The following is a 19457-nucleotide window of genomic DNA, read 5'->3' as shown; positions in this document are numbered from 1 at the left end:
GACCATGACCATGAAGCCTTGCACGGGCACCTGTGTGCACGTGATGTGCGCATGCGCGTATGTGCCGATTTTTCTCCCCACCTTCCTGACTACACTGTACATACATTATTTGTACTTTATATAGGCTGTGTATTTATCATATCGTTCCTGCTTTTACTATATGTTAGTGTTATTTATTTTCAGTTTTATGTGTTATTTGGTATGATTTGGTTGGTTATTTTTTGGGTCTGGGAACGCTCAAAAATTTTTCCCATATAAATTAATGGTAATTCATTCTTCGCTTCACGCCATTTCGGCACGAAAGGTTTCATAGGAACCCTCTACCTTAGCGGGGGAAATACGGGACAAGGGCGGTCCCATATGGGACAAACCAATTTAGCCCAATATACGGGATGTCCCGGCAAATACAGGACAGTTGGCAACCCCATGTTCAAGTTCAACAGTGCATGACAGGGAATGAGGAAAGGTCCAGCTGACTCATATCGTTTCCTCATGGCCCGATAGCACATGCTTTGTGGCCCAGTACCAGTCCGCAGCCTGGTGGTTGGGGACAGGTTGCTGCAGTAGAGAGCATCCTTACACTGTATGATACCAAACCTGCACTCTGGTGGATAGGAAGGCTCTATAGTGGGTAGTCAGAACAGCCCAACACATCACTGTCACAGGCGTATCTGCCATCAAAGACGTGTATGTACAAAAAGATGCCAGAAAATGGCCAGTAACATCATGAGGGATCCCACCCACTCTGTTCATGGACAGTCTGTCCCATTCCCGTCAGGGAGAAAGCTACATAGCCAAGATCACCAGACTCTAAAAACAGTTACTTTCCCCAAAGAGTAAGGCTGATCAACACCTCCAACCGCTAACCCACCACCCCCATCCGCTAGCCCACCACCCCACCACTAGTTTATCATTTCCTAACAGTCACCTTATGTTCAGATACTCCTGTGCCTAGCGTCACTTTCTGGACATACAATCAATGTATGTAACCCATTTTATGTATTTATTTATTGTGTATTTTGTTATTATTGTGCTCTTTATCTTATTATGTTTCTTTTTGTGCTGCATTGGATCTGGAGTAACAATTACTTCATTCTCTTTTACACTTGTGTACTGGAAATGACATTACACAATCATCAATCTTAAATCTTGAATTAGATGTATGCATTAACAAGCAGTGTACTTCAGCGTTAATGAAGTGGCCACGGAGTGCAAATATGAAAGGAAAGGAGCCAAGGAGAAACTAAACCAGAATTGAGAGAGAAATAAGTGCAGTGAAATAAAAACAGCTGAAGAGAAAATAAGAGTGAAATAAAGGCAACCAGGATGAAAAGAATGCCTAGAATTTATAGCACACGCTTAGTTTAAAAAGGTGGGAAATACAAAATAATTTTTTAAATCCACGTACCTTCATTCTTATCCCACCTCCCTCCCTTATCCTTCCCATCTTCCAAACCAGTTTCAGTGCCTAACCACAGGTTTTAAGTAATTAAGCAGGTATACAGAATCCACCATGGTGATCACCACTAGATGTCTGGTAGGTGGTCTCCAAACTGTGCTTATACCAACCTCCTTTGTGCGCTGCTGTTCACAAGTGTAAAGGAAGGTTCCAAACCGACAGCTGTACAGATGATCCAGAACGGTAATCAAGAAAACTTCATTAAACTGGAAGGCAGTTGGAAACTAGAACCAAAAGAAAAAATATCCCTTTGAGCATATTTTAATAAATCTCCTCAAAGGTGAAAATGAAACTTTTACTTTACCTCACAATAAGATGGGGAGTTCTAGTTCAAATTAGTCTAATTTATATTTCATTTAATAATACCAAATAAAAGCTGACATTTTCTCACCAGAACGAGTCATTTGACTCAAATTGCCCAAGTTTCAGCCTCCCATACCCACAGACACTTCTTTTCTAATCTTCACTTCTGTATAAGAATGGTGGGAGATTTGATAGAGATATACAAAATTATGAGGGTTATTTACAGGGTAAATGCAAGCAGGCTTTTTCCACTGAGATTGGGTGAGACTAGAACTACAGGTTATAGGTTGAGGGTGAAAGGTGAAATACTTAAGGGGAACATGAGGGCAAACTCCTTCACTTAGACCAGGGGTTCCCAACCTGTGGTGCACGGACCCTTTGTTTAATGGTATTGGTCCATGGCATCAAAAACGTTTAAGAACACCTGACTTAGGAGGTGGTGAGAATGGGAACGAGCTGCCAGAGGTGGTGGATGCAGGTTTGATTGCTACATACAAGAGAAGTTTGGATAGGTACAAGGATGGGAGGGATATAGAAGGCTATGGTCCAGATTTGGGTTGAGAGCACTAGGCAGAATAACAGTTCAGCATGGACCAGTTCACACACTTGAATTTGAGGGGAGGCCTTGCAGACAGGTTTGCTGGAGCTGTTGGGAGTGGTTTAAACTAATATGGCAGGGGGAATGAGAACCTGTATGATAGAAATGAGGACAAGCCAGCAGGTTTACAAGTTCATTGTTGTTCAGTCGTTAAGTCTGACTCTTCGTAACCTCATGGACCACAGGGTTTTCATGGCAAGATATGGAAGTAGATTGCCAGGCCTTCAACTCAGGATGATCTGCCTTTAAGTCCAGTGCTGATGCCACTACGCCACCAGCCAACCTGGTTTACAAGTGGATGATGTAAGGAAGGACAAGCCAATGATTGGGTACAACTGCAAACACAGCAAAGAGTTAAATTGTACCACAGAGGCAAAATTCATGAGGTCAAAGAATGCAGGACTGAAGGTGCTGTATTTAAATGCACTTAGCATTTGCAATAAGGTGGATGAACTCGTGGCGCAATTAGAGATTGGTCACATGGGCATCCGAGTCATGGCTGAAAGAAGGTCATAGTTGGAACTTTAACATTAAAAGATATAAATTGTCTCAAAGGGACAGGCAGGAAGGCATAGGCAGTGGTGTGGCTCTATTGGTAAGAAGTGGAATTACATCTTTAGGAAGAGGTGACATTGGTTCAGAGAATGTCAAATCTTTGTGGGTGGAGTTAAGAAACTGAAAGAGTAAAAAAAATCATTATGGGAATCATATATAGGCCTCCAAATAGTAGCCAAGATGTGGGGTTGAGATTGCAAAGGGAGCTGGAAAGGGCAATCTCACAATTGTAATGGGGGACTTCAATATACAAGGGGACTGGGGAAAATCAGGTTGGTGTCAGATTCCAAGAGAGGGAATTTGTTGAATGCCTATGAGATGGGTTATTAGAGCAGCTTGTGCTCGAGCCTACTAGGGGAAATGCTATCTTAGATTGGGTGAGTGCAATGACCCAGATTTTATTAGTCAGCTTAACGTAAAGGAACCCTTAGGAGGCAGCGATCGTAATCTGATTGAATTCATACTACAACCTGAGAGGGAGAAGCCCAAGTCACATGTATCAGTATCGAAATGGAATAAAGGGAATTACAGAGGCATGAGAGAAGAGCTTGCTCAGGTGTTTGGGAGGGGAATACTGGTGGGGATAATGGCAGAACAGAGGTGGCTGAAGTTTCTGGGAATAGTTCAAAGGCGCAGGATAGATATGTACCACAGAAGTTGTTCTCAAATGGCAGGGCTAGGCAACCGTGACTGACAAGGGATGTTGAGGACTGCAGAAAAGCCAATGAAACAGCATATAAGGTAGCAAAAGTGAGTGGGAAGGTGGATGATTGGGAAGCTTTTAAAATCCAACAAAAGGCAACTAAAAAAGCTATAAGAAGGGAAAAGATGAAATACGAGGGCAAACTAACCAGTAATATATAGCACGATACTACAAGTTTTTCATGTATCTAAAAAAATAAAAGAGGTGAGAGTTGATATTGGACTACCGGAAAATGATGCTGGTAATGCTGAAATGGAGACAAGGAAATGGCAGATGAACTAAATAAGTACCTTGCTTCAGTCTTTACTGTGGAAGACACTGCTATATGCCAGAAGTCCATGAGTGTCAAGGAGCAGTAGTGAGTGCCATTGCTATTACAAAGGAAAAGTGGTTGGCAAACTGAAAGGTCTTAAGGGTGGATAAGTCACCTGGACCAGATGAACTACATCCTAGACACCCGAAAGATGTTGCTGAAGAGATAATGGATGCATTGCTCATGATTTTTCAAGAATCACCTGATTTTGACATGGTCCTGGAGGACTGGAAAATTGCAAATGTCATTCTACTCTTCAAGAAGGAAGGAAGACAAAACAGAGGAAATTATAGGCCAGTTAACCTAATCTCAGTGGTTGGTAAAGTGTTGGGAGTCCATTACTAAGGACGAGGTTTCAGGGTACTTGATAAAATAAGTCAAAATCAGCATAGTTTCTGTAAAGGGAAATCTTACCTAGCAAACCTGTTAAGAGTTCTTCGGAGAAGTAACAAGCAGGGTGAACAAAGGAGAGGCAGTGAATGTCATTTGCTTAGATTTTCAGAAGGTGTTTGATAAGGTGGCTTACATGAGGCTCCTTAATAAGATAAAATTCTATGGTGTTATAGGAAATATACTGCCATGGATAGAGAAATGGCTGACAGGCAAAAGGCAGCAAAGTGGGAATAAAGGGGGCCTTTTCTGGTTGGCTGCCAGTGACTAGTTGTGTTCTCAGGGGTCAGTATTAGGACTGCTACTTTTCACATTGTTTGTCAATGATTTAGATAGTGGAATTGATGGCTTTGAGGCAATGTTTACAGGTGATAAGCAGATAGGTGGTGAAGTAGGTGGTGCTGAAGAAGCAATGCGACTGCAGCAGGACTTAGACAAATTGGAAGAATGGGCAAAAAAGTGGCAGATGGTACAGTGTTGGGAAATGCATGATAATTCATTTTGGTAAAAGGAACAATAGTGCAGACAATAATCTAAATGGGAAGAAAATTCAAACATCAGAGGTGCAGAGGGACATAGGAGCCCTCATGCAAGACTCCCAGAAGGTTAATTTAGAGGTTGAATGTGGTAAAGAAGGCAAATGTAATATTGGCATTCATTTCAAGGGCAATAGAATACAAAAGCAAGGAGATAATGCTGAAGCTTTATAAGACACCAATGAGGCTGCACTTGGAGTATTGTCATCAGTTTGGGCCCCTTATCTCAGAAAGGATGCATTGTCATTGGAGACAGTCCAGAGGAGGTTCACGAGGATTATCCTGGGAATGAAGGGGTTAACACGAGGAGTGTTTGGCAGCTTTGGGCCTGTACTCACTGGAATTTAGAAGAATGCGTGGGGATCTCTTTGAAATCTACTGAATGTTGAAAGGACGAGATAAGGTGGATGCAGAGAGGATGCTTCCTGTAGTGGGGGTAACCAGAACTACAGGGCACAACCTCAAAATTGAACGATGAGCTTTTAAAAGAGGCAGAGGAATTTTTTTTTTTAGCCAAAGAGTGGTGAATCTGTGGAATGCTCTGCCACAGACTGTGGTGAAGGCCCAAGTCTGTGGGTATATTCAAAGTGGAAGTTGATAGATTCCTGATTGGCCAAGGCATCAAGGAATATGGCGAGAGGGCAGGTGTATGGAGTTGAATGGGATCCAGGATCAGCCATGATGAAATTGTGGAGCAGACTCAATGGGCTGAATGGCCTAAACTGCTCCTGTCTATGGTCTTTTGGGCCAAAGGCCTTGCTCCTGTGTTTTGGTGCTCTACAAATCTATAAGTGAATCTGCCATTGTCTGCACTTATGTCACTACCATGATCAGCCCAGTCAAGACATCTCCCCCTCCTCAGATCTGAAGCTACAATATTAACTTTCTATGACCTCAGCTGGCCTCAAAAGAGTAGAACTGTAAATAAACTATTGAATATTACTGGAACAATATTTTTCGTAATATCCAGGGCAATATTATTTTAAATGAAATTTTAAAAATATATATCCTATGAATGTACTTTTTCCAAATCTGATTTTATTGTATAAACAGCTTTCTGTAACACCAACATTCTCACTGTAGAAATTAATCAAAATATTCAGAAACATGAAGTTCAGTTTGAAACAAGTCATTAAGTGGGGCCTAGTATTAAAAGCACTCACCTGTTTTGTCATTTGCCACACACAGTCAATGAACTGCAAGAATATAGGAGATCGATCTGCATCTGCATGATTCTTGTCACCATGTCCAACTCTCTAAAATGGAAAACATAGTCAACAAGTGTTTCCCAATCCAACTAAAGATTACAGATAATCTTCATTTTAAAAACATATAATTGCCGACTGACAGCATCCCGATTTTAAATTGACGATGCTATCTTGCATAATGCTAAACACGTTGCAGCAGTTATAAAATTCTTAGCAGTACTGAAGGTCCTGTGACTGCAACCTGTTCAGATGTTGATAGAGTTTATGGCTTATATTTTAAGAATGATCAGAATTTTACTAGTTACCTATCATCAATTGGGGATGTCTATACATTCCTATAATCTAGAACATACGAAATCGGAGCAGGAGTAGGCCATCTGGCCCGTCGAGCCTGCTCCGCCATTCAATAAGATCATGGCTGATCTGGCCATGGACTCACTTCCACTTACCTGCCTTTTCCCCATAACCCTTAATTCCCCTTCTATGCAAAAATCTATCCAAACTTGTCTTAAATATATTTACTGAGGTAATCTCTACTGCTTCATTGGGCAGAGAATTCCACAGATTCACCACTCTCTGGGAAAAGCAGTTCCTTGTCATTTCCATCCTAAATCCCCCGAATCTTGTGGCTATCTCTTGCTCTCCTAGTCCTACTAAGTTTATATACCAGATTTATGAGGCAGATGGCCTAATAACTAAGCCTACAGCACTCATGCTGTGATTATCACAAATTTGTCTTTTACAATGACACGAGCTAGACCTCCAGTTCATCAGGAGCAGCTACCCATCTGCAGAAGTGAAAAACGGCTCTCCCACCAGCAGCTTAGAACATGTGAGCCAAGGTAGGATTCAGATTCAGCTCCAAATGCTATGCAAGTACATTTTAACATTCGGGAAATATCCGACAATCTGCAGTGTTTGCCTTCAGACAAAAATTACACTCTTCAGAATCATCCTTTTATAGCTAAATAGTATTCAATTCTTCATTTATTATCTGTGGTATGCGCATATTGCAGGCAAGCTAACATTTATTACCCATCCATAAATGTCCTCAAGAAGCTAGTGAAGAGGGCTGATATTAAGATATTAAGTGGGTTACTTATTATTTATTTAAAGGTATAGCATGGTAACCAGCCTCTCTGGCCCAACAAGCCCGCACCACCCAATTACACCTGTCACCAATTAATGTGGGAGGAAACTAGAGTACCCAGAGAAACCCATACCTCTACTTTCTTAGAAGCTTGCGCAGATATGGCATGTCCTCTTAAACTTCGGCAAGCTTCTATAAATGTGCAATGGAGACTATTGACTAGTTACATCACAGTCTGGTATGGAAACACCAATGTCCTTGAATGGAAAAGCCTGCAAAAATTAGTGAATACATCCCAGTCCATCACAGTTAAAGCCCTCCCCACCAATGAGCACTGTCGCAGGAAAGCAGCATCCATAATCGAAGACCACACCACTCAGGACATGCTCTCTTCTCAATGCAGCCAGCAGGAAGGAGGTAGTGGAGCCTCAGGTCTCACAACACGAGGTTCAGGAACAATTATTACCCCTCAACCATCAGGCTCTTGAACCAGAGGGACTAACTTCACTTACCCATCACTGAAATGTTCCCACAAACTATGGACTCATTTTCAAGCACTCATATTTTTGATATTCATTGTTTATCTGTTTCTTCTTTTTGTATTTGCAGTTCATCATCTTTTGCACATTATTTATTTGTCTACCTTTATTGTTTGCGGTTTTTCATTGATTCCATTGTGTTTCGGTGTACTTACTGTGAATGCCCACAAGAAAACGAATCTCAGGGTAGTATATGGCAACTTGATAATAAATTTACTTTGAACTTAAATCTATTTCTATAGCAGGACATTGCCTTTCAGCAAAAGAGGAAATTATATGCATTATAAAGAACTTTTGAATTTAGTATAGTAAATCACTTGGTTAATAACTAATTGAACAGTAATATCAGCTGTTCAAAATTCAGCAACATTTCAAGAAATCAGCCCTTCCATTAGCTGCATTTTAGTGGAAAACGTTTACTTCAGCTGGCAGGTTACTTCAGACAGCAGATTACATAGGTCGGCAGATCTTACTGGGTCCAAATGATGATCAACATCATGCAAATGTCACTAAAGACAATGTATTAACATTTGTCAACATACTTATAACTTCAGAACACCTATGGGCACACGCAGCACAGTAGCGTAGTGATTAGCGTAATGCTGTTACTCTGCCAGCAACTAAAGTTCAATTTCTGCTGCTGTTTGTTAAAATGATGTACATTCTCCCCATGCATGAAGATTTTCTCCAGGTGCTCTGGTTTCCTCCCATATTCCAAAGACGTATGGGTTAGTAGTTTAATTGATCACATAGGTATAACTGGGAACATAGACTCATTGGGCTAGAAGTGTCTGTTACCGAGTTTTATCTCTAAACTAAATTGTACCAGTTTCTGCAATACGCCTCTGTCTCCAGAGGTAATAATTTAATAATTAGAATTTAAGTTTGCAGCAATAAAATAGTAACTTAATTTCAAGAGGATTGCATGAGGGAAGGAGACAAAGCAGACATTTGTTCACCTTTATAATGCATCCAAATCATTACATTATGAATGAGTCTCAATATTAACATTCGCCAATAAGCAAGCTTTTCCATAATAAAACCCAAGCCATACCAAAAGTTACAATGTTCCAAAGGACCCTCTATTCAGAGGGATTTTGATTCTCTTCAGTGAGAGATACATGTATTATGTCACGCAATGAATACTGTTACTCTTATATTATCCACACTATGACTTATACATTACTCAGTGTACACAGCATCAGAGCAGTTGGGTAACATAAATTCACCCTTACAAAATTCACAAATTAGAGTCTGAATAGTGGTTTGAAATTCTTACCGTTGCAAATTTGTGCCCAAAGCTTATCCACTCCTTTTCAATAAGTACTTCAAACCCTTTGGTCGTTCGATAAAAGCTGTCAAGCATTAGTAAAGCTAGAGATGTTAATTGTGCAGTACGATCCCAGCCATCACTGCAGTGGATTAATGCTGAATTCTTTCCAGATGCGACTTTGTCTGCGACTTGGATGGCTCCTGCCAGAACAAACTAGATATAAAGATGTAAGTTGCAAAGATGTGTCCTTTTTAAAAAAAAGCTTACTCATTTTACAATATAAATCTTTATTGTTTCCAAGAAACTCAGTTAAAAGGATCTAAGAATTCATTTTGGTTCGGAATGTTGTTGCTTGCTTCTATTGTTTGCATGATTTGTGTTTTTGGTTTCCTTTCTCTGCACATTTGGTGCTGGTCTTTATTTATTTTTAATTGGGCTCTTTCGGGTTTTTTGCTCTGTGGCTGCCTGTAAGCAAACAAATCTCAAGGTTGTATAATTTATACATTCTTTAATAATAAATCTACTTTGAAATCCTTGAAAAGGTGGTACTGAATAAAAGTTACAAGCACAATTAAAAGTATTTTTGTGACAACTTGTTAATTCAGATTCATTTATTTATCACATCCACATTGAAACCTAGTGAAAAGTTTGAATTAACAACCAACATATTGTAGCACTTAAGTAAAAACAAAGTTTAAATTATTATCTCCATAATCAGGCTTGGAAAGGTGAGAAATTGTGCTGTCTACTTTGCTTACTTTCTTTAAATAAAATATGAAAGCAGCACATCATGTTTAGCTGCTCATCACCAGTCACTTTACACAACAGCAGTCAGAACCATCTCACCTTGATGTGTTCCAACCAGTGTGTAGACTCAAGACTTGACAGCCAATGGGACTCCTCCACAGTGGGGTACACTATATCCTTCAACTTCCTTAGAGACTCCCTCATCACATGGATATTATGAATGTCAAGGAAAATGAGTTCTGCTTTCTGATAGGCATCATCACCTTCATAGCCTCCACCAGTAGCCTGAAACATAAAAAGGGGACATTCTCAATTACCAACAAAAGACTTCGTGATTTATATAGGACTGGATAAGAGGAAGAGGTTTTTACAAGATACACACATAACAATTTCAAAGCAACTCAACCAGGTAATATTTTTTTTAAATCACATTATACAAGAAATACAAAAATAACATTTAAAACATTCAAGATATTATATGTAATTGACCTTTGAATAATGTAGCTTTTTATTGGAAACAGAAAAACATTAGTCAAATTACCTTAGAGTTTCAGTGTACCCAGCTTCAGAGCAGTTCAGGTAACAGAAATTCAACCTTACAAAATTCACAAATCACAATTTAAAAATCTAAGATTTCAGAATGCAACCCCACCATAATGCCAGGACATAAAGTATGTTGCAACTTTCAAAACTTAGGCATTATTAAACAGCTTCTGTACCTACAGTAAAAATACATACATGAAGAATTAAAGTGAGAAATGATTAGCTTTCATTTCATTCACATTTTAATAAATTTGATAATTTTTGAACATTTTATGAATCTCTAAACATAACTTACTTTTATTCTGCTACTTTTCACAGCTTTTTTTATTCTGTTGTTTCTTTCCATACCTTGTGGTGCATCGGGCAGCATTTTTGCTGTTTCCATAGCATTTTGACTGATTTTTTACAAGGCCAAGTTGTTAGCTTGATGCTCAACCCAGAATGGTTGGAAAGCGTGCAAGGGGCCGGCCAGATTCAAACTAGGGACCATTTGTCTCGAAGTCCAGTGCTGATGCCACTACACCACCAGCCGCTATTTTTTCACATCTTTTGAATCTGAGACTTTTTAAACGAATATCTATAATGTCAGATGGGAATATTAATTCTATCTCTTCCACTGTTATCACTTTAGTATTTCTCTTTCCAATACAGCTTTGCAGCTTTCAGCTGTTTGCACTCACTGCATTTGTTATTATCATCATGTTGTTCACTTGGTGAGCTTCACACAAGTAAAGAAATTTCACTCACCCTGATGTATGGATCAACTCTAAACTATTTCTGTGTTTCTGATCAATACTAGTGTAACAGTTGAAGCACAGGAATTGAAAGCATACAATAGGGTCATCCAATCATAAAACAAATGTTAATTTGATTTCAGTGAGAAGTCTGGTTGTAAGGGAAATGGTTTTGTAGATTTAGGAAATGATTAACAAGCTAAGAGGGAAATGGAATATATTTTCAAAAATGAGTACTAAACAACTAATACTATCTATTTAATTCTAGCAACTGTAGACTGAATCACAGAATTGTTAAGGTACTGGAGGGGGCTGTTCAACCGAACAAGTCAATATGTGGCTATAGTAAAGCAATCCTGTCAGTTCTATTACACTGCTTTTTCCCGAAAGCCCTGAAAAAAAGTCTTTCTTCAAATGCATAACCAACTGTTTTTAAAGGCACTGATTGATTCCACTTTCATCACACATACCCACTGCAAACTCCAAATCCTGAACCACTACCAGAGTAAAATATTTTTGTTTGCGGTCCTCATGTACATTTGGTGCAGAATTTTAAGTGTGCCTCTGTGGTCCTTGCACCATTCACAAATGGGAACAACTTCCTTTAAATAAACCTATCTAAACCCATGCCAACACAAGGAAATCTGCAGATGCTGGAAATTCAAGCAACACACACAAAAAATGCTGGTGAACGCAGCAGGCCAGGCATCATCTATAGGAAGAGGTACAGTCGACGTTTCGGGACGAGACCCTTCGTCAGGACTAACTGAAAGAAGAGATAGTAAGAGATTTGAAAGTGGGAGGGGGAAGGGCAGATCCGAAATGATGGGAGAAGACAGGAGGGGGAGGGATGGAGCTAAGAGCTGGAAAGTTGATTGGCAAAAAGGATACGAGGCTGAAGAAGGGAGAGGATCATGGGATGGGAGGCCTAGGGAGAAAGAAAGAGGGAGGGGAGCCCAGAGGATGGGCAAGGAGTTATAGTGAGAGGGACAGAGGGAGAAAAGAGAGAGAAAAAAAAAGGGAAAAAATAATAACTAGACAACGGGGTGACCTGTTGGGGCACCTTTGAGAGAAGGGTAGTGCAGTCTGATGTAACCAGAATGAACATTAAATTTTCCTGAATGCTATTGGTATCATTTTGCTTTGGAAACTGAAATAGAAAACCTCAGTTTATTAAAGAAGAACGACGCATAGCAAAGCAAATATAGCTCCTCCTCATTTAACGAAGGACACTTTTGATGGTCGACGTTTCAGGTCCTGACGGAGGGTCTCGGCCTGAAACATCGACTGCACCTCGTCCTAGAGATGCCGCCTGGCCTGCTGCAATCACCAGCAACTTTGATGTGTGTTGCTTGAATTTCCAGCATCTGCAGAATTCCTGTTGTTTACAATTTTGATGGCATCATTTCTGGTTCATCTGCCACCCTTGTGCCTCTTGTTGTCATTCTGAAGACATGCAGCCCTTTCATCCCCCATCTCTTCATCTCTTCTGCTGTTCGTTGTTTGTCTCTGATCCTGGAGACGTGCATGCCTCTCCTCCTCTGTTTCTTCTTCTCTCATCTTTTTTTGTCCTGACTCTTTGATCCTGGAGCCGTGCGGCCCTGGCCTCATCCGATTCTTGTTCTCGGTCTCTCTCCTTGCCGCTTCTCGACTACGTTTGGCGTCATCTCTTGACCATAATGTCCCCCTTCCCTCTCCACGCAGCAAAATTAGGCTGACATTTTTTTTTTACCCTAATGCTGGATAGAAGATACGAAGCAGTAACACCAAAGGATGCTGATTATTCTTGATGTGGTTGGCGCTCTCCTAAATGGATGTGACTGCAGCAAAGAGTTTTATGGGTGTCTCGAAGTACGTCATTACAGTAAGATTTAATTATCTCTTATCGATGGGTGGCAGTTAGATCTGTCCCAATCCTGCACATGCTGATGGTGATTCGCAGAATGTGATCCCTTGAAATAGAGCTGCCCTGCCCTTTTGCTCCGGTTGGTGTCACTGCTGAGGCTGGCCGTGCGCATGCGTCGGGCTGTCGCGTCCCGATTTCCATGATGGCGAATCGGCTCTTGGGTTAAAAGGGAGCCTGTTGATTTTTGCGAATGAGCGATTTTATGCGAATATATAACCCTGAACTTTGCCTGCATTCTGTAAGTTAGCGCATTTTAATTCAATTTAGCCAAAAAAAAGTGCTGCTGTAACACACCGTTTGCGCTAATTGGTGGTCACAAGCAGACAGACAGAGCATGAAAGTTTAAGGAGTATATAGATAAATAAATAAGGGATGGGGTACGAAGGGGAGGTGGGGCATTAACGGAAGGTAGAGAAGTCAATGTTCATGCCATCAGATTGGAGGCTACCCAAACGGAATATAAGGTGTTGTTCCTCTAACCTGAGTGTGGCTTCAGCTTGACAGTAGAGGAGGCCGTGGATAGACATATCAGAATGGGAATGGGACGTGGAATTAAAATGTGTGGCCACTGGGAGATACTGCTTTCTCTGGCGGACAGAGCGTAGGTGTTCAGCGAAACAGTCTCCCAGCCTGCGCTGGGTCTCGCCAATATATAGAAGGCTGCACCGGGAGCACCGGACGCAGTATATCACCCCAGCCGACTCACAGCTGAAGTATCGCCTCACCTGGAAGGTCTGTCTTGGGCCCTGAATGGTGGTGAGGGAGGAAGTGTAAGGGCATGTGTAGCACTTGTTCCACTTACATGGATAAGTGCCGGGAGGGAGATCGGTGGGAAGGGATGGCGGGGGGGAGAACGAATAGACAAGGGAGTTGCGTAGGGAGCAATCCCTGCAGAAAGCAGAAAGTGGGGGAGAGAACAACGTGCTTAGTGGTGGGATCCCGTTGGAGGTGGCGGAAGTTAGAGAAATACACATTGGACCCGAAGGCTGGTGGGGTAGTAGGTGAGGACAAGGGGAACCCTATTCCTAGTGGGGCGGCGGGAAGATGGGATGAGAGCAGATGTGTGTGAAATGGGAAAGATGCGTTTGAGAGCAGAGTTGATGGTGGAGGAAGGGAAGCCCCTTTCTTTAAAAAACATCTCCTTCGTCCTGGAATGAAAATCCAACATATAATACCATTTACAATGGTAAAGGATTCACTTGGAGTTTTGCAATCAGTAATGGTCAGTAAACATTTACAAGGATGTTGCTGCAACTCAAGAGATTGACTCATAGGCAAAGGTAGAACAAGCTATGACTTTTTTTCTTGATGTGTCAAGAGATCGAGAAGTAATCTTATAAAGTTATATAAAATCACAAGACGCAAAGATTGGGTGAATATGCATAGTGTTTTTCTCAGGATTGGTGAAACAAAGGGCCCAGGTTCAAGGTAAGCAGAGGAAGATTTAAGAGGAAACTGAAGGGAAACATTTTTAATATATAAACATAAGAGGGTGACCTATGCACAAAATCAGTTGCCAAAGGAAATGGTTGAGTCAAGTTACATTAACAACTTTTAAAAGACAACTGGACAAGTACATAGATAGGAAAGTTCAGAAGGATGTGGGACCAAACATGGTAACTGGGACTTGACTGAATGGAGCATGGACCAGCTGGACCAAAGGGCCTGTGTTTTGTGGGACTCTACAGTACAAACCTTGTTGGCAACTGCATTGACACTTGGCCTTGCATCAAAGATCGTTAACTTCTGGATCTGGCCATTGGACTCTCTAATAATATCAACATATTTTTCATCATCCTTGCTGCGTTTTCCACTCATCCCAACCAGAGGCTGACTACAACGAACAATCACAGCTTGATTGTCAGGATGTATCCAGGATAACACCTGAAACAGAAATGAATAGAGGTCATTATGAAAGTCAGTTGTCTAATTTTTAAAGTTAATGATAATAAATGCAAAATGAATGAGAACAAGTAACTCAATAAAATAATAAACAAGCTTTAACCCCCTACAATCCCCTATCTTTCCTCTGCCATTAAAACGAACCATCTAAACATCCATAAAACCATAAGAGATAGGTGCAGAGTAAGTCCATTCGGCCCATCAAGTCTGCTCCACCACTCCATCATGGCTGATTTATTTTCGCTCTCAAATCCATTCTTCTGCCTTCTCCACATAACCTTTCACACCCTTATGATTGAGAGCCCATTAAGCTCTGCTTAAAGTATAACCCAATGACTTGGCCTGCACAGCTATCTGTGGCAATGAATTCTGCAGATTCATCAGCCTCTGGCTCAAGAAATTCCTTTTCATCTGTGTTCTAAAGGGGTGTCCTTGCATTTTGATGTTACGCCCTATGGTCCTTGACCACCCCACTATAAGAAACATCCTTTCCAAGTCCACTCTATCTAGGACTCTCAATATTCAATAGGCCCCTATAAGAGCCACCTTACTTTTCTAAACTACAGGCCCGGAGCCTTCAGACATTCCTCATATATTAGCCCTTTCATTCCCAGGATCATTCTTATGAACCTCCTCTGGATCCTCTCCAATGTCAGCATATCCTTTCTCAGAGTCAAGAACTGCTCACAATACTCCAAGTGTGGTCTGCCCAATGCCTTATAAAGCCTCAGCATTACATCCTTGTTCTTATATTCTAGTTCTCTCAAAATGAACACTAACAATGCATTTGTTTTCTTTACTACCATCTCCACCTGCAAGTTGGCCTCTAGGGAATCCTACACGATGACTCCCATATTGGTTAACCAAATGCCAGAGGTTAACTTTGTAGGACTCTAGAACAGATCCAAGTGGCATCTTGGAAACATGAAGTGAATTACTTATCATAGAAGGCTTTTCCAATCCAAGTAACTTACTGCAGAGACTTAAAACATGGTATTCACATTTCAGTTTTATATGTATACAAAAGCAAAGTATGATTCTTGCTCTGGTGACTCAAAATCATCTTGATGCAAGAACAGGGCACCAAAAAATTTATTTTACCCTTAAAGGTGACACCATGTAGGGAATTTCAAAACTACTATTTTACAACTCTAGAAAAAGATGAGGGCACCCAACATGATGTCTGTAATATTCACACATGTTTGTGTTTCCTCCAAGAGGACCACAACCTTGTGATTTGGAGATCTGCCTGCCTCATTGACTGGAGAGCTACTTTAGCTGGAGTCAGGGTTTTATGCTTTTGCTCTTGGTAGGACTAGTGGACCACTCTTAGTCCAGCTTCTCCCCTTTGAACTGTTTGACAGGGAAGGCAGAATCCACACTAGGAGTGGACCACTGATCCTCCAAGTTCGGGGATTCAGCTCAGGGCTAACAACTCTGATTGGTAAAACACAACTGTTACCGAAACAGCAATGAAGAGTCCTTCTATATCTATGTGCAACGGTATTCCTGAGTCTCCATCTGGGTCTTGTATAGCTGACAGCAGTGAAAACCAAAAAGAAGCTACTATCATAATGAAAGAAGCCCTGAACACTACCTGAAATGAAGGACCTTCATCGCTGCCCTAAGTGCCAGCAGCATAATGGGCAGTAAGTATGTTTGTGTTTATCAAAATTGTGGCTAAAGGGCATGTTCCTGTGTTGCATTGTCCTCAAATAATTTACTTTCATGTTGGAACTACATAGATGAAAAATGGAATGGTCAATAGAACTTGCAAATTAAAAATGAATAAGCCCCTCATGTTATTAATTTTATTCTTCTAAGTTCTGTAGATTGCATGGATTATACTGTACATGCCTAATACTATGACATTTCTAAAGAACCATTAATCTATAAAACAGATATATAATATAGATATATCAATGTATAACCAAGAGGTGTAAAATAAAATAGAAAATTATATGACATATGGATTGCTTAGATTAAATCTGATCTATACAAAAATTTGAAAAACGTTTGTTTTTCATATTGTTACCGTTTAATATACAGTGACTCTACATTATCAACTATGGGCAGGTTCACATAAGAGACGTTAGCCCAAGCCAATCACCAAATCCTGATGATGTACAATAATAATTACAGCTTAAGGTCAATTGCTTTCCACAGTAAAAGTAACATATTCCACCTTCTTTCATTCACTGTGAATACAACCGAAGCTGTATTCCCTTTCCTCCCTAAAATTCCTTTCCTGAGTGTAAAATAATGTCTTCTAACATCTCTCAACAGTAAAGGAACCTCTCAAAACAATTCCTTAATTTGACAGGGATAATGAATTTTACCATAAAGATTCAATATGAACTTAAAAAGCAAAAAGGTAATTTTTCTGCATCTTGCATCAGAAGATGAATATTCATCAGAACATGTCTCTTAGAAATCTTTAATAATGGGAGGATAATTACTAAACATGTTTTAAAAATTGCATGAAAAGAAACTGGAATCACATCTTGTGTGAATACTATTAAATCCAAACACTTTCAGGACAGACTAAAACCTCAAAAGTAAAGTACAGTGACTGTCTTAGAAAACACAAGGTAACTTTTATTAGATTTATTTTTTTTTTTAATTTTATTTTTATTTGGATAAGGAATTCACAAATATCATGTACTTTTTTCACACATATAACCTTTTCCATTTTTTTATATATATAAAACTACAATTATTTATACATTCTTAAGTACACATTGAGATGATATAAAAGGAAAATAAACATTTAAATAGATAATTATGTACTGTGGTAAATCTAACCTATTAGGCTAAGTAATGGAATTAGTTGTTAAGAAAAATGGTAATAATAGTTTCCATATAACCCTTCTGGACCATTTCCACTTGTCCAAAATGTTGTATATAAGCCTATGTATCAACCATTGTAGGTGTTTATATCCTAATTTGTTCATGCTTGCTCCTGCCCGCAGACATAATTTTCCAATCCCTATGTACTTATTTACTTAATTTTTTCATTTTTATATCCCTTTCCCAAATCTTTCCCTTTACTTGTGTTAATTCTCTATTTTCCAAAAAAAAAACAAACATTTAGACTAGGGGTGCTTACGTTAGCAATATTACTGTGTTGATGAGAAGAGCAGTATAAATCATTAGGAGAGTCATCTAAAGTCTGCTCGCATTGGAGTTATATATTCAATCCATTTAATCCAGATTTGATAAAATTTTTCTTTTTGAGTTCTCAGGGAGTAAGTCAACTTTTCCATTTTAAATATTTCCAAGATAATTTCGTACCAATCTTCTAATGTAGGTGGTATTGGATTTAGCCATTTTCTAGTGATTGATTTCTTACTTGCCGCTAAGAGGGCCTGCAGCAACTTTATATCTTCCTTCTGTTCAAGAAACAATACATGCCCCAAATAGAGCGTCTCAAAGTTCAGAGGTATCTGGGACCTAAGTACCTTAACTAATGTTCTATGAATACCTTCCCAAAATAGACCTAATTTAGGGCAATCCCAAAAAATATGAAAATGATTTGCCTCCTTGGAGCCGCACCTTCTCCAACACATCACATTTGTATCTTTATATTTTTCCTGATATGGGGTCTTGAAGTATCTTATAATGTTTTTCCAACAATGTTCTCTCCAAGTCAAAGAATTAGTCGAGGACCATTGAAAGCTGCAGATTTTCTCCCAAGCCCCCTCTGAAAGTACCAACCCCGCTTCTTTCTCCCACTTCTCTTTAACATACAGTGTATTTACATTTTTAGCATGGGAGTGTGCATTATATAATCGAGAAACTGATTTACTAGGTATTGAACTGCAAGCCGAATTCAGAATCTTGAAAAATTCTAATTCTACTGTTGATAGGTCTGTATATCTACAACTCTGGTTAACATAGTTTCGTACTTGAAGGTACCTAAAAAAGTCATTATGTTCTAGGCCATGTTTGTCCTGCAGGATTTGGAAACTTTGTAATACTCTTTTATCTACAAATGAGAGGTAGGTTGTTAAGACCTTTCTTTATCCATAGCTCAAATCTTTTCTCCCCTCTGTTGGGAAGGAATTCGGTATCATATGCACACCATCTAAAGAGTTTTAACATGTTATTAATTCCACATGAATTAACCACCTTCTGCCATACCTTTAATGTAAGATTTATCCAAGCGTTTTTAAATTTTTCCAACTGGGCCATCAATCCTTTGTCAGCTATTGAGGCCTGAAGAGGAAAACTGTCAACTAATCCAAATTCTACTTCCTTCCATCTAGCCTTATATTCCCTATTACACCAATATAACAGAGGGGTTATCTGTGAGGCATAAAAATAATTTCTCAGGCAAGGAAGAACCATACCTCCTCCTTCCTTCCCTAACTGTAAGGTGTTATATCGAATTCTAGGTTTCTTTCCTTGCCAAATGAAGCGGGAAATCCATTTGTCCCATTCCCTGAATTGATTATCATCCACCTCCACCGGTAAAGTACGGAAAAGATACAATAACTGAGGAAGAATATTCATTTTTATAGTATTTATCCTTGAATTTAAACTTAAAAAGGGGATAAGATTCCATCTATGCATATCTGCTTTTATCTCTGAGATTAATGGCCCATAATTTACCTGTGACAGTGTTGAAAGATCCTTCGGCAGGGTTATTCCTAAAT

At 39.7% G+C, this 19457-nt stretch overlaps 1 protein-coding gene across 1 annotated transcript in view; it reads right to left on the bottom strand.

The window, feature by feature from the left end:
* The window catches only part of mtm1 (myotubularin 1), a 154167-nt gene that overhangs the window by 10673 nt on the left and 124037 nt on the right, over nucleotides 1-19457 (bottom strand). Inside the window, exons 9-13 of the mRNA XM_072271003.1 lie at nucleotides 14593-14781; nucleotides 9814-9999; nucleotides 8974-9180; nucleotides 6021-6113; nucleotides 1570-1683 (exon numbers count right to left, since the gene is read on the bottom strand). Of these exons, the coding sequence (XP_072127104.1) occupies nucleotides 1570-1683; nucleotides 6021-6113; nucleotides 8974-9180; nucleotides 9814-9999; nucleotides 14593-14781 (789 nt within the window). The remainder of the gene's footprint in view (nucleotides 1-1569; nucleotides 1684-6020; nucleotides 6114-8973; nucleotides 9181-9813; nucleotides 10000-14592; nucleotides 14782-19457) is intronic.

The sequence above is a fragment of the Mobula birostris genome, chromosome 10 (assembly GCF_030028105.1).
Source record: "Mobula birostris isolate sMobBir1 chromosome 10, sMobBir1.hap1, whole genome shotgun sequence".
NCBI classification, from domain to species: Eukaryota; Metazoa; Chordata; class Chondrichthyes; order Myliobatiformes; family Myliobatidae; genus Mobula; species Mobula birostris.
The sequence above is the reverse complement of the archived record's forward strand: the minus strand, read 5'-3'. Positions and strand labels throughout refer to the sequence as shown.